The 15,982-nt window shown below is 41.8% G+C and overlaps 1 protein-coding gene and 1 long non-coding RNA gene across 6 annotated transcripts in view; both read left to right on the forward strand.

Moving 5' to 3' along the window:
• ARB2A (ARB2 cotranscriptional regulator A) overlaps window positions 1–15,982 on the forward strand; it is a 261,097-nt gene that overhangs the window by 39,524 nt on the left and 205,591 nt on the right. For all 4 annotated transcript variants that reach the window (XM_065861305.2, XM_065861304.2, XM_065861306.2 and 1 more), the window contains exon 5: window positions 14,610–14,675. In XM_065861305.2, the coding sequence (XP_065717377.1) occupies window positions 14,610–14,675 (66 nt within the window). The remainder of the gene's footprint in view (window positions 1–14,609; window positions 14,676–15,982) is intronic.
• Window positions 2,823–7,503, forward strand: LOC139826538 (uncharacterized). Of its 2 annotated transcripts, none has more exons than XR_011736661.1 (2): window positions 2,823–5,977; window positions 6,789–7,503. It is a non-coding gene; the product is annotated as an uncharacterized lncRNA (long non-coding RNA). The 2 variants fall into 2 exon arrangements; XR_011736660.1 differs by having other exon boundaries at window positions 6,824–7,503.

A 15,982-nucleotide genomic window follows, 5' to 3' on the forward strand; every position in this document is an offset into this window, starting at 1 on the left:
TTTGTGAGCGATGAAGAAACCTACTTGGTTCATCTTTAGAGGAGACGCATACTCTTCCCAGGCCGTCAAAAATCACCCATTCTGGAGTTCCAGATAATTAGATCAATGTCTTTTGTGCCTTTGTAGCTGCAGTGGGTGTTCAACTGTCTCCTGGAAAGCTCCATTAGAAATAAAAATGACTTGGGAAGACAAACACCTTGTCAGAAGATAAGCTCAGCAGTAACTAAAACATCCCAATGTTACCAACACTATTCGAGGAAATCTCACACAGCCATTCAGCCTGTGATTCAGGAAAGGTGCTGAATGTCAGATGGTTACAGTCGGACCATGACGTAGACTGCAAGAAGGAACTCACCGTATCAGAGCTATACAGTGCTGCTATAAGTATGGATCCTGCTGCCTGCTCCTGGACTCCTCTGACGTTTGAGGTTTCGGTGGCCACGTCGCCTTCCACCAACTCTTACACTTTATCAAGACATGATGCGCTTGTAAAAGGATTACCTGGCAGCGTATATGCCGTTGCTCAATTCCATTGTGTTTGGCAGAAAAGCACTTTGAATGCGTGCCTGGAGATCAATTTATGATAGAAAAGGCAGCAACTCGTTTGATAATGTGAGCTTGAGCCCATAGCAGTCAGTCAGGAACAGAGCTCTCATATTCTATTCAGTTTACAGTGTCACCTTTTCTCACTTAAGGTATTTTGGGAATGCCAGAGAGCACCAAATGCTACTTTGGATGGGACCACTTAAGGATTAATCATTAAATGAGCGGTCTGATCAGTTCTTGTGGAGGTCAGCGTAATTCAGTGCTCTTGGTCGTGGTGAAGTCTGGAGTGCAAAAATGTCTTCAGACTTATAGGTGGATGAAATTTGAATAATTTCCCCAGCAGATGCGTTGAAGTCAGCTTGTGGCAATGATCAGGGTGCGTGTTGAGTTGCAAGCATATGGCTTCATGTTTGATCGGTTCTACATCAGTAAGCAAAAACTGGGAAGTAGTAAAATATGTCATTAGTATTTCCTCCTGGAACAAATTTCTCTGTATGCTGATACAGTACCATTGAATAATTCCAAACTAAGTCCGTAAGATGGTGTTGGTTTGTCTTTCCGTAAAACAATTCTCATTTCAGTTCACAGTCTGCCTAAGATATTAAAAATATCTTTGCTTCCGCTGTCTTTTAGAAAGTTGGAATATTTGGTGAAATACTGTATTCTTGTGTTTATAAGTTTCGTGCACTTACGTTTTCGCCTCTACAGGAAACAAGTCGAGGATATTGTCAGATATATTAGAAAGCAGAATTGGTTTGGCTGCAGTGTTAAATGACCTACTAATAATTTTTGATGTAAAAATAGCCTGTAACCCTGGAGATAATATGGGTAAAGCGATCAGAAATTAAGCAAATCGTCAGGTGAATACAAGTGGCAATGCACATTTTTTGTATCATTTCGGAAAGATTTTTTTTGAGCGCCCTAACTTAGATTGTAGTAACGTAATTTTGGGCTGATTTCCCATATTCAGGAATGCATATGTTCTTGATCCTTCATTACAACTCATAATTTCAGGAATATTGTGTTGGGGAAATAAGGCACATTAGCCAGCAGCACAAATAGCAGGAGAAGCCACAATATTCATTTCCCCCCAACCCAGCCAAAACCAGAGCATTTGGCCGACTATCAAAAGGAGCAGCAGTAATTGTTTCCAGTATCAGCGGAGGCATTTTGCTGTTTAAAAAATGCAAAGCTTCCATTTCATTAAATGAAGAAAAGGCTTGGTCCCTGCTGTCAGCTAAGGGACAAAAATGGGATTTTCGCAGCAAGCTGTGCGTTGCCGTCTGCCTGTTTCTTGCTGTTGTCCGTGGGTCGTTGTGGGTCTTGCTGGGAGCTCCAAGTGCCGCTTGTCACCAAATCCCAGGCTGACTGGGGTTGAAGGGACCTCTGTAGATCCTCATCCCACCCCTGCTCACGCGGGATCACAGAGGAGATCACACAGGATCCCAGGGGTTTGAATGGCTCAGAGAAGGAGACTCCACACCCGCTCTGGGCAGCCTGGGCCAGGCTCTGGCACCTCCCAGCACACAAGTTCCTGCTCATGTTCACGTGGAGCCTCCCGTGTTTCAGTCTGTGCCCGTTTGTCCTCTGCAAGCTCTGCTTCTCCAGGAGCTGTCTGCAAGAGCAGCTTCCCAAACCTGGGCCACAAGTGCAGCAGGACCTGCTCTCGTGTGTGATGGAGCGTCCAGGAGCCTCAACCAGATCAGAGCCACCTTGTGAACGCTGGCCAAGAGGACGTCCCAGGTTTGCAACTTAGTCCTGAGTTTGTGGAACAGGAAAATGGAGAAGTATAGAGAAGAGGGCTACGAAGCTGGTGAAGGTTTGGAGGGGCAGGCGTACGAGGAGCGGCTGAATTCCCTGGGTTTGCTCAGCTGGAGCAGAGCAGACTGAGGGCAGAGCTCATGGGCTGCAGGTTCCTCAGCAGGAGCAGGAGGGGCAGGGTGAGCTCTTCTCTGTGACAGTGACAGAGCCCAGCGAACGGCAGCAGATGTGCCAGGGAGGGTCAGTGGGACATGAGGAAAAGGTTCTTCACCCAGAGGTGCTGGACACTGAACAGGCTCCCAGGGAGGGGTCACAGCCCAACCTGACAGTGTTCAGGAAGAGACTGGACAACGTCCTCAGACACACGGGGTGACCTGTGGGGTTGTCATTGCAGGGACAGCAGTTGGACTCCATGAGCCTTGGGGGTCCTTCCAGTGCAGGACATTCAATGATTCCATTATTTTAAGATTGTGGACGAATCGTAGGTTTTAATGTGACCACTGTTGTGACCTTCCGGTCTCCTCCTGCTTCATCTGTCTGGATTAGGCCTTGAGCAGAACAAATGAGGAACGCTCATCAGCCCATGTGCCCATCACGCAGATTATTGACAGACAGTAGCAGTGTCCATGAAGTCAAACCATCAGTACACGATCACATGTTGTATAGAGCAATAAATACGGTTTTGTGTTTGTTGGAGGGCAGGTCATCCTCAGTGCGGATTGTCTGCTCTGCTCTCATGGCGTAGAGATAATTGTATCAGATTTTATTGTCATAGAACAAGTTGCTTTTGGGCAGAATCCTGATTCCTAATCCCACCTTTTCATTTTATTCTCCTGACTGTTACTTGTTTTCGCTTTATCTGATACTTGATGAATTAAGATGGTTTCATGTGTCTTTCTATTTTTAATGCCCTTTCACCAAACACAGAACTCTACAGGCTAGCGATTGTGATATAATTACAAATTGCACAGAATTGTGCTGCTTACGGTTGATGTACATTTTTTTTAATCTGTATCCAGGTAATAGGATGCTTACTTAATGTTTCTGTGAAATAATAAACAAATACACTTTCCTTTTCAGGCAATATTTTGAAATAATTGTTCAGTAGGAATTGTCGTTACTTCCTACTTGATATATATGTTGCTGATAACCATTGTATGGAAAATCAGATGGCGGGAACCACCTGTCTGCTCGATCGTGGGTATTCTTTTTCATACCCCTTGCCTACAGAAGCACAAAGGACCCCATAACACAAATTTCTGCTGGGAAGCCAGTGAACACCAACATGAACATGAACCAGTCCTGGATACGTGGTTTATAAATGGACATCAGAACAGGTTCTTACACAGTATTTCCCAACACAACCTGTTTCATCGCCTCTCAGACTTTCTCGAAATAGCTGCTTAATTAGTTGGACATGCTAAGTATTATACTACTTTAATGAAAAATTTCCATTAGAGCTTAACAAATGCCTCGTTTGACAGAAAATAACCAAACCAAATGAGCTTTTCTTCTCATAATATTTGTATTCAGCGGGTCGAAGACACAAGCTAATATTTGAATTTTGCATAAAGTCATGGATTGTGATCCTTCTTAGTCACTTTCATATTAAGCACTTCTGTATGTAACTGGACTGTATCTTGGTGGTCGGGCTAAGATGTGTGTCCTTCCCAGACAAAGTAAGTAGGTAAAATTCGTTAAAACATGGTAAACTGGTGTACAGGTCCTCGCCGTTTGCTGTTTTTCCTCTTGTGCCCACATAGCTTAATGAGAAGAACCACACTGATGATTTGCTACGTTAGTTTTTCAGCCATAATTTCACAGGAAATGCTTTTGGGACATCACCAACATAACTAACAATATTCTTACACGCTGTCCTCTTATTGTAAGTGAAGTAGTGTGGGCTGTGAAGTTTATTTTATAAACCCTGGTTACCAATAATGTTTCTTCCTCCTAGGGTTCTTTTCAGAATAGAGTAGAAAAAACACATCAATTAAGCATTCCAAATTTGATTTAACAAAGACACTTTGTGTAATGATTTATTTAATTGTTAAATTAGATGGTTTCCTGTATTTTATACAAGAGCAAAAGCGTTGGTATTTTACGTGTACCAGGTGTCATAACCACAGACCAGAAGAGCAGGAAGAAACCCATTTCTCTTAGAAGTTTACTGGTGGGTTTTGTCTTTCACCCAAAAAAGCAACCGAGGGCCACAGGTTTGCTGCCTAAGTACGCGGTGAGTTAATGACCCTGGTGCGATCCATTTGATTTACTCGACCTAGGGAGAAGAGGTAGCAGGTATTATTTAATGGTCAAACTATAAACATATCTGCGGTTTGCGTTCCTGAGGGTATCAACTACTATTTATGCCAAGAAAAGTTACAAATAAATTCTGCTAACGGTCAGTGCCGCGGCCCTTTTTAGCTAAATGTATGTAAATCCAACTTATTTTGACCCTCTACTCTTCTGGAGCACAGTGGCAAAATGGTTAAGACATCTTGCTGTGGAAAGAAGGTGTTAATTTGAGTTCTGCTCTGGATTTACATAAAATTAAGCCTTCAGTCCATCTGTGAATATTTATCTGGTCATTTCTGCTGAGGAATCAAAGGTGGCAAAATGAGATGCTTGACACATCAGTGACTTTTTTGTCTGTGACCACAAAAGCTGGTGTGCTTTAACTATGTTAATCTGATATGTCAGTTGGGTTTGGCATGGGTTTTTAACCTTTCAAACCTGCATAGCACCACCTCTCCACCTAAAATACATTTTTATTCAATAATACTTCATATAATCAAAACTGCTGCTGCTCTTTTTTCCAGATCCCTTTTCATAACTAATTTCTAACGTGAAATTTAGATACAACAATCCTGAATTTTAGTTATTGAGTTGGAGTATCAAAGTGTGTTTGTAAACCTGATTTATATTTGTTCCTATGTTATTCTTTTAGGCTTTTTAAAGTTCCCTTCTCTGTTTTGCAGCCTTTTCATCCTTTTGTTTCCTATCTCAGCTTGGGGACAGAGGTCACGCTTTCTGCTAATGTGTAATTGCTTATAGCGCAAGGTGCTTGGTGGACGTCCCTGCTTAGTACTAATACATATATATGTGTATGTGTGCATATTTTATGAGAATTAATAATTTCCATAAGATGGGCTATGTAATTAAGCCATTTCTGAAGCCAAATAATTGCCAAGCAATTTATAAAATCAGAGATGCCTTCCTTAAAAAGCAGAAAAATAAGAAAAACAAAACATAAGCCAACAGGTGTCAGCAAAGACCGTGTAACAAAACATTGGGTCAAATCACATCAACAGTATATGCTGCATTCGTGACAAATCCCCGTTGTTTTTGACTTAATTCTCTCAAAAGATCTCAAGATCCTATTTGTGATCAGTCAGCTCGGAATCCAGAATATCACACCCCGTGTTAAGACTGAATTGAATTGCTTTCAGTAGGAAAAGCAAGAAATCCCTTAGAGGTAATGTCAATTCCGTCTTAATGAATTGTTCTCCCACACTATAATCCAAGCGAGGTCTTTTGTGGATTTTTAAAATGCCATTGATTTTTTCTCTTTTATTTTTAAAGTGAACAGAGCCTTTAGAAAGTCCATTCAGCTTTTGGGATTTTTTTGTTCTGGCGTGGTGGATTTTTCGTTGTTTGTCCCCGTTCTTAGGTAAGTCTGTCCAAGAGCACGATGTCAGAAAGTTCCTTTGCATCTCCCGTTGTTACTTATTGGCAGGTTTGTCACTCGGGGGTCAAAATAAAGCTCATTCAAGCAAAGCTACGGTAGCAAGGCTGGGGTCAGTCCCACCACTGGAGATTGGCCGCAGGGCAGGCACTCGGAATTCATTCTGCATTTGTTGCCCTGAATCTTGTTGCTCTTCCACTTGCAAAGAGGGAAAAGTTGTCTGTAGACTACTATATGTTGTAAGGATTGTTTCCCTCTCATGCTTATTTCCTGGTTTTGCTTTAAACTCCTTATTACCAATGAGGAGAAAAGTCTTATGAAACAAGACAATGCATTACATGTGACCGCATTGCTTCTGGTGGTGCATACTTGTTCATATTTAAGATTAGTGATAAAACCATCAACTTGTTTATGCTGCCTTCAAGTTCTTAGAAAATACTACTAGTGCTGAAGGGCCTAATATCTTAGGCTGAATTAAAAAATAGTATCTGTTTTACACCCACAAAAGATCCATTTTCTGAGAAAATTAGATTTATGAGGCTCTAACTGGTTATGTCAGATCCGAAATGATAGTTGACAGCGGTCTGGGGAGCTGGTGGTGAATCTCTTGCTGAACTCTACAAAGTCAAATCAAACGTATTACTTTAAGGAATAAAAGAACAAAGGCAAATAAGGTTAATTTTGTTCCGTGTGTGGATTTCTCAGTAGTGTTAACTGTTATTTTACGCGCAGTTCTGTCGCAGGGCGGGAATTGCCAAGTGAACCTGAGGTTGAATTGCTTCTGTGTTCTCTACAGGAAAACTACAAACCTGGCGTTTTTCTTTGTTTCAGCTCAAAGAATAGCAAATTATTACCGTAGAAGGTGGAGATGGTCAGACTTCAGTGGTTTCTGAGCAAGAAAAAAGGAATCAGAATTAACAAAAACACAACAGAACTCAGTTTTTGGGAGAAAGAGCTCAAAGTAGATGCCCGACTTCAACTCTAGAATATTAGCAGCTACTGTAGCATCTCCGTAAATCACTCTTAATTATTACAGTTATTTTAATTTGATAAACAGTCGATACTTCTAAAGCTATGTGATCATGTACATAACGACACTTTCCCCTGACACTGTGATTTCATCAAAGTATTTCAAAGTTTGTTTTTTTTCAAGAAATGAATGAAAATAAGCTCAAAACTCAGATTGGGATGGTTATCCTTTGGAATTCCAAAGTCTTTTTTGCTAATATTTTTATTGTACTCTTTCTTCATATTTTTTTCCCGTAATACGTGTTTCTGTAGGAGATTAAACTGAGATTAAATTGTGGTTGACTGATAAGCTTAAAAGAGGAATAATAACTACTAATGACACCAGCTCTTTTTATGATATGACTTATGAAACACGAAGAAGTCAACTGAGATGGAAAGTGCCATCACACCTATGCTTAATTAGCTGCAATCCCTTTAATTTTAAATGTAACATCTATATTATCCTAAAAAGCCTGACCACTAATAAAACTGTACAAACAAAATCATTGCCATTAGGTTTTCTTACTCTCCATGCGTTTTCATGCGCTTTGAGAACTGTCTTTAAAGATTAATGAGAAAGGGTGATCTGATGAGGTGCTTGGCGAGTGTTGTTTCGGAGGTTGACATTTCAGAGGCAGAAGCTGAGGGTGTCATTGCCAGCCCATCTCACTCGTGGTGGGAATCGGTCTGTGTTGGCTTTGGGAGAGCGGTGCCATCTTCATGCACATCTGGAATGTTGTGTGCAGTTGTGGCCCCTCAGCTCCAGAAGGACAGGGAACTGCTGCAGAGAGTCCAGCGCAGCCACCAAGATGCTGAAGGGAGTGGAGCATCTCCCGTGTGAGGAAAGGCTGAGGGAGCTGGGGCTCTGGAGCTGGACAAGAGGAGACTGAGGGGGGGACTCATTCCTGGGGATCAATATGGAAAGGGGCAGTGTCAGGAGGATGGAGCCAGGCTCTTCTGGGTGACACCCAGTGACAGGACAAGGGGCAATGGGTGCAAACTGGAACACAGGAGGTTTCACTTGAAGAGGAGAAGCAACTTGTTGGGGGTGAGGGTGTCAGAGCCTGGCCCAGGCTGCCCAAGGAGGCTGTGGAGTCTCCTTCTCTGCAGACATTCAAACCCGCCTGGACCCCTTCCTGTGGAACCTCAGCTGGGTGTTCCTGCTCCATGGGGGGATTGCACTGGATGAGCTTTACAGGGCCCTTCAACCCCTCACATTCTGGGGTTCTGTGATTCATTCACATTGAGTCCCTGGAGTAGTGGAAGGTGGTAACGAGCAGTAGCGGTGGTGGTGGGGTTCTGTTTGTGTTTTGAACAGCTGTGAATGAGGAACACGATGTGGGAAGTCTCAGATCCATCCAGCTGGATCTGGTCCACCCCACAAGAATGTATTTAAGCAGTAATTTGCTCAGTTTCATTTTTTTCCCAGAAATCCACTAGAAGTTTGTAGGAGCAGGCAATGGTGTAGACAACTTGGGTTCTCCGAGGTCTTGTAATCTGTCCTCCATCGTGTGAGTGGTTATAACATCAACAACTTCCATGCAGTTTATCCTTTGTCATGTCACACGTGCTTTGTTCTTCACCGTGTGTTAACCACACCAAACGTTTGACGGGGTGACTGGAGTTTTGGTTGTGAGTGATGCACCCATGGGAGAAGAGAGGGACGTGTGGCATTGGATTGTCTTCAAAAGACTTCGTGGTTCGCACCAGCCGAGGGGCTGCTCGCAATTGTTGGGGATCCCCGAGCATGGTGACCATTTCCAGCGACTGCAGAGAGGTGCGGGTTCAGAAGTGAAAGGCCACAAGTCGCACAGACCTACACCATTTCTTTAATATGATTTTAGCATATAAGTCATCCTTGAGGAGACGCTTTGCAAGCAGCTCCTCCGGATTAGGGTGTAGGTGTTAGGGGAGAAGCCGCTGAGTTGTGATCTGCTGTCCATGTACCTGGTTGTCTCTGTTACGGAAAAAGTTATCAGAGGGTCAGCTCTTCCTCATCTCTGCCAAGTTTTGATATGTGTTATGAGTTTGTTACCAACTTAAAATGAGGTACATTATGTTAACCTGATTGATTTTGGAGTTGCCTTCTTGCTTCGTGGGCATGCTTTTGGTTGTCATCTTTAGACTATCGCCATTTAAAGACCTCTGGTAGTGCTTTGAAGAGTCTCTTTGGTTTTGTCTCAACTTATAAATGTGTTTAGCCTTCTGTGCTGTCACAATCCTTGTGACTTTAGACATGTTGGTCTCGCTGTCTCTTAGTCTTTAATTTCCCTTTTCACACTGTTGTATGCAGGTTTTGGTCTTTTGATCACATGGATTCGGGATGGTATATTGCAAAGATTCTACAAACTGTGCTGCTAACAGAATTTTTCAGTGATTTTTGGTAACTGAAAACAGTCCCGAAGAAAGCCCTGTATATGAACAATATGTCCTTTAAAAAGCATGAGGCATGTATATGAAGCCAGGACCATAGAATGTGTACTAGAGCTTTGTGTACCAGAACCATTAATATGTTTCCACCTGGAGTTTCAGTTTTGCTTTGTAGACTCTGTTCAGAATTAAAGGCTTGGCCACTGTTGTGCGGAATATTTAGCAATGCAAGGCTAAAATCTCAGCTCTATCATGAGATAATGTGTTTCTCTTTTCTTTCCGTGGCCTCCTCCGTCTCTGTCCTTTTTGCCGTCCATCCAAGTCATCCAGTTTAATTTCTCTGTAATTAAGATAGCTTATTTTCTGGATCCCTACGAGGGATCAGTGTTTGTGGCCCAGGTCTATCCCCCGGTTACCCATAAGACTACTGAACTTTGCAAATGTCATATTTGAGGCCACTAGCACTTTGAGAAGGTGCTTCTGGAGGTATTCACCTTGTTATGTCCAACCTAGGCCAGAAAACTGACTGTTTCAGGCTCCTCCAAAGGGCAGTTGTGAGCACTGAGGTTTGGTTCCTGTCCTATACAACAGGAACCTACATGTGTTGGTTCCTACATTTATTACTGCTCTCAACCTTGTCTGCAGTAGAAGGAAAACTCCAGGAAAACACGATGAAACGATAGCAGAGATTAGGTATTTTATATCCTATTTCTATTTATTATATATATATATTTACTAGTAGCATATTGGTATTTTGTTATTTCATTAAACTGTGTTTATCTCAGTGTAAGTTTCTCGTTACCTTTCCGTTCTCTCCCCTATTCAGGGTTGGGGAGTAGGGTGTGAGCAAGGAGCTATCATGGTTTTATTGCTAGTTTGGGTTAAACCACGACATAGGCTGAGCATAATCCACTGTTTTTAGTGCTCAGGACGTGTCCCTGCTCTCACTCTGGCCATTTTCCCAGTCCAACAAAAGTAAGAGAAGCTGCGATTTCATTTAGGGCAGAAGGTCCTCGGGCTTACGGAAAGTGAGACACTTGCTCCTAAGCTCCCTGAGGTCAAATTGAAGTGTAAACCATTTAGTTTCCTTCCAAGAGGACCAGTTTGTGCTGGGAAGTTTCTTCTCTCCCACCGTTTGGATACAACCTTTCTGTGCTAGGCTAAGTGCCTTTTTATGGTTGGAAAGGATTTCCCCCTTCCTTTCAGAATAGGTGACGAGAGGCATGAAATTTTTGGAGGTTTGGGTTTTTCCCCAGCCCTCAGAGCAGGCAGTAACACCTTGATAGCACTTAGTTCGGATACTTACCCTGTTTGGATGTGTTTTCCCGATAGGCTGCAAATGAAGCTGAATGGAGAGCAGAGATAGTGCAAAATGGGATTGAAGTTTGCGGTGTCTCACACAAGAAGTTCAAAACTACTGTTTTTTCCTCCATTCATCAGTTTCACACACTTTGAGCAAGCTTTGCTGTGGGTTCTTTTTCCTTCCCCATCTCAGATGTGGTGCTGCCTGCTCACCAGCAACCTAATTACCTTGGATTACAGCGCAGCACACTGCTCATGGTCTCGGCACACCTTATGGTTTGCAAAAGCCTTAAAAAACGCACAAATACCCCAGATTAGTGTGAATAACATGAGCAGAGCTCTCTGACAAGTGTTGCAGTTTGCTTGTGCCGGATGATTTCTTGCTTGATAGTTCCGGATGAGTTATTAACACTGGGCTGGATTGAACAGCCTCTCTCACTAAATACCTGAGCAACCATATGATGATCATTCCAGGAGAGTTCACAGAGTGTAAACGTGCTCACCTTCTAGTGCAAGAAGTCACAAGGTGCTTTTCAACACCCTTCGAGAGTTTAGAGGTCTTTACAATAAAATACCAGGATACGCAAGCAATCAGTGCTACCTACAGAAGTTGCACCTAATTAAACTGTGTAGATCTGTAAGAATCTTAACTGGTGCTATAGAAATAATATAGCGGTTCGCTTGTCTTTTAATGCCTGTAGAAATAAAAAGGTTTTGGGAGACAAGAGCTTGAAGTAGATGCCCAACTTCAGCACTAGAATATTAGCTGCTATTGTAGCATCTCCGTAAATCACTCTTAATTACTACAGTTATTTGAATTTGATAAGCAATCCATACTTCTAAAGCTATGTGATCATGTACATAACGACACTTTCCCCTGACATTGTGATTTCATCAAAGTGTTTCAAAGATTATTTTCTTTTTCAAGAAATGAATGAAAATAAGCTCAAAACTCAGATTGAGATGATTATCCTTTGGAATTCCGAAGTCTTTTTTGCTAATATTATTTATTGTACTCTTTCCCCTTTTTTTTTTCCCCGTAATACGTGTTTCTGTAGGAGATTAAACTGAGATTAAATTGTGGTTAACTGATAAGCTTAAAAGAGGAATAATTACTACTAATGACACTAATAATGTACCAGCTCTTTCTATGATATGACTTACGAAACACGAGGAACTCAACCAAGATGGAAAGTGCCATCGCACCTATGCTTAATTTGCTGCAATCCCCTTAATTTTTTAATGTAACATCTGTATTATCCTAAAAAGCTAAAAAAAAAAAGGAAAAAATGTTATTTTTTCAAAATTCCAAATCAACCACAAAAGTCACCAGAAGTAATTAAAAACATAAAGTTCCGAAAGTGATGTTGGATTTGTAGCACTTTCAGTACTCGCAGCCGCATCCCCAGATAGGACGGGATTTTGCTGGGTTTTCCAGGCCAATCCATGCTAATTGCAGGAAAACCAGCCCTTAAGATGGTGGTTTTCAAACCTGGGACGTTTTGGACATTGATGCTACTTCAAGTAATTTTGTGTATTACCTTACGTCCTGTAAAGCTAACAGCATGCCAGGCATTGCTAGGGTATATGAACTTGTTAATCTTCTGCTGCCAAAAACATATATATATATATATAAATTTTATATATATATATATATATATATTTATATATATGTCTTCTATCTCCTGGGGCAATTTACAGCAGTTTTTCATCAAGTTTGTCTGGGCTGTGGGGACTGTCCACTTGTTGAACTGCCCAAGGACCATAATCTCACACTTTGCATCCGTTCCTCCAACCTACTGTATCGTTCCTGATGTTTATTCTCATTAAAATCATTCATTAGTGCGAGTCTTTGCTATGGCGGGTTGCTCTACTGGTTTAACAGTCCCGTTTTTGGGGCTGTTATCGCTGTTTATTAAATTAGAGCAAGGCGTAAAGAGCCTGTTAGAATCAGAGCCCCGTTGAGCCAGGCTGTGGCAAAAATGAGCAAAGGTTTAGTTCTGGCCTGAGGACATCACAGTCTAAATAGACGAGAGAGAATAGAAGAAATAGCTACAAACACATAGCTGCAAAAAAAGGGCTGAGTGGTGTCACAAATATTTCTTCTTCGAGGCGATTTTTTCTCTTCTGAGTGTTCTTTTGGTGGTTTTGATGGTTAGTAGACGCCTTGATTTAGAGCGAAAAATGAGTGTTTGAGACCCATTTTAATGTCCGTATAACATCATCATCTGAGACCGCAGGAACTCAACTGCCTCACTTGTTGGCATTACACTGGAGCTGATTTCGGAGAACCATAAAAAGCGTGGCCCTGGAGGTAAAATTACACTGTGTGCATGTTCCTAACGCACTGCTGTGGGGATAAACATGTCTTAAATCAACCCGTCGCTCGCGGCCAAATTCCTCCTCTAAATGCAGTTTCCCTGTAGATAGTAACGTTCAGTAAGACTGGTTTTCTTTAAAACCGCAAAGGTTTTTGGACGTAATTCTATCAATAAACATATTTAAGCAGGGTGGCGAAGAATTCACGTAATCCTAATAAAGATTTTCGTTTCTTGTGGAAGGGAGGACCATGCGGCAACATTTTTAATTAGCTTTCCTCATCACCTCTGATTTGCTCAAACACCTTCCAAACATTTGCGTGTTGTCTTTGCTCACATATAACTTTTGGGCTTCATTGGAACTTTATTTGGTAATAGCACATTCGGAGGATTAGAACTGAAGTTTATGGCTCCTATTTTCGGGTTCATGGTGCGTTGTTAAGATGCCACCACTTTGTCACGGCAGCGTCCCCATTGTGGGTTCAGGTGGCTCTAATTGCGGCCTTGAGGGCCCGGACTAAAGACACCAGCTGGGTTTGTACCCAGGTATACTCAGATTAATATTTCAGGACTTAAATCTTGTCCTGTCTGGAGTTTAAACGTAGTTCCTCAAACTTTAAAGGGAAGATGAGCACCATTTGAGGCTCTTAGTGAGCACTCTTTTCCCCTCTTTAACTTGCCTTTTTCTTTATGTTTTTCTTCTAACTCCTGTAGCCAGTGAAATACAGGCAGCCGCTTCCAAACCACTTTTACAGCCCCATATGGACAAAGTGCTTTCATTTGTTCCCCAGCTTAATTCCCAAATTAATAATAGCGAGAGAGTTCTTACATCTGCATCCCCGTTTTTCTTATAATATAGAAGGGGGTAAAAGAAAATGTCCCTAGATATTAGACAAACCTTTGAAGCGTGAACAACTTTGTCACGTTTGAGACACCAAGTCTTCCCTTGCGACCAGGTTGGTATTTTACCCTCTTTTTTCGGTTGCTCTTTGAAATAATTCCTTTTGTTTCAGGCCTAAAATTTCAATTTTATTTCTACATGAAGACAAGAGACTTAAACTCCCCCATAGTGGGGAAGCAGTCAGGGTTTTCCTTCTGTTTAGAAACCTTTGACCCATCCCTCCCCTGTTCAGTAATAGAAATGGCAAAGCAACTTGTGCTGAGGGTGAGTAAAAGATCTGCTCTCCATGTAGCTCATGAAGCGAACCTGCGGGGGACAGGGCTTCAGGAGTCCTGCTTCTGCAGAGAAAATGCTTTTAAAGTGTTTCTTTGCGAAACAGAGCCTTTCTTGTACCCCCGAGTATATATTAATTGGTTATAATCCTTAGTTTTTGAGGCACGTAATTATTCACACAGCAGCAGACGATGGTTTCGCAGGTACGGTTAAAATGTCTTTGTATTGGCAAAAAAAGCCTTTTCTGAGGGGCACGGGGGACCGTTTTGTGTAAAGCTCCAGGTTCTATAATTATTTGTATAGTAGAGAATTCAGATAAGTCGCAAAACGTATACAAGTGCTTAGAGGTTTAACCAACCAGCCTGTAAGTTCTTTGCCTGCATATGTCATTTCTGTAAGTGGTTTAACACCTTTTTGCACTCCTTTCTGTCTTTTCTCATTCCAGATCATTACTAAGTACGTTTATGAACTGCTCCAAAAGGAATGCCACTTGAAGAAGGTGACTCTCCCGGTAAGTATAATGTCTTTTTTCTCCAAAGACGTTGTTTGTTTGGATCTGTAAAAGGCGTCACCTGCAATCCAACATTGGGATAAAGGTGGGCATGGTGCAGCCTCAGGACACCTTTGCATGTATGCTGGGGTTCCACCCCATGTCTCAAGTGTCCGATTTATCCATCCAAGCCTTCCTTGCTTTACCAGATCACCAGAATCCTCCAAACCTGTTGGCTTTGAAAAACGAGCCACGAGCTTCTTGAGATGTATCTGTGAGTGGTTTGAGACCTCTAGGGCTGGATGTAGAGAGCAAATGTGCCTGTTCACAGGCAGAGGAATAAACTCCAGTTTCAGTAAACTACTCAACGTCTGTTTTTAAAACACACTTTTTCAATAACTTACAACACGTGTGTAAATATAAGGTACTCCTGTTCAGTGAAAGTATTTCATCATCAGCCCTTGAAAGCGATGAAGTGTTCCCCAAAGAACATGTGCGGGAGTGTTTGTAAATACATGTGATAACATTATGGTGTTTGGGTATTTTGAAGTTCTATAGTGCTGGGCAGACTAGTGTGACATCAGAGTGTATGTTTTCCATACATATCATAAAGGATTAAAAGGATAAAAGAACATAAAGGATTCTCATGGCCTTTGAGAAGCTTCCGCGTCACTGTTGTTCTCAGCCAGTCCTTCATATTGAGCCAAGGAAAACCCATTTGGGCTGAGGAAGGAAAAGGACCTTTGCTTTGGCAGTTCTGTAACATTCCACGGTTCCCATTTAAATGTTGTTTAGGAAATGTTTTGATAACCTGCCCAAAATACTCAACGTTTCCCTCGAAACGAACTTGGAGTAATTATTCCATCACCTCTGCCACACACGTGGGAGATTTAGATCTGAGATTTAGATGTCTGGCTTAGGAGAAGAAGGACCCTGTCTTGTCCCCACTGTTGAATTAATCTGTGTTGACTCTTATTTATAAATGAAATACCAGGTACTGATGTGGTTTGTCTGTAGTACTTTTAAGCTGTTCTCAAATGTGTTGCTTCCAGCTTCTGCAAAGTGTCATAATTTCATTGCATTTTGAAGCGAAGAAAAAACTCACAAAATACACACAAAAACACACAAAAAAACTCAAAAAATACACCGTTTAGTTATGAGCGGTGTGGAAAATTTGGCACAAGGTATGAGCACCGTCATTTAGTATTTGACTATTACGCGTAGGGTGCCGTCACCACAGTCAAAAATAGGTTTTGAAGAGGCCTACAAAAATGAGAAAAATTAAATGCTGTGTTTAGAAGCTAAAAAATGGAAGCTGTCTACAGGGT

The sequence above is a fragment of the Patagioenas fasciata genome, chromosome Z (genome assembly GCF_037038585.1).
Source record: "Patagioenas fasciata isolate bPatFas1 chromosome Z, bPatFas1.hap1, whole genome shotgun sequence".
Classification (NCBI taxonomy): domain Eukaryota; kingdom Metazoa; phylum Chordata; class Aves; order Columbiformes; family Columbidae; genus Patagioenas; species Patagioenas fasciata.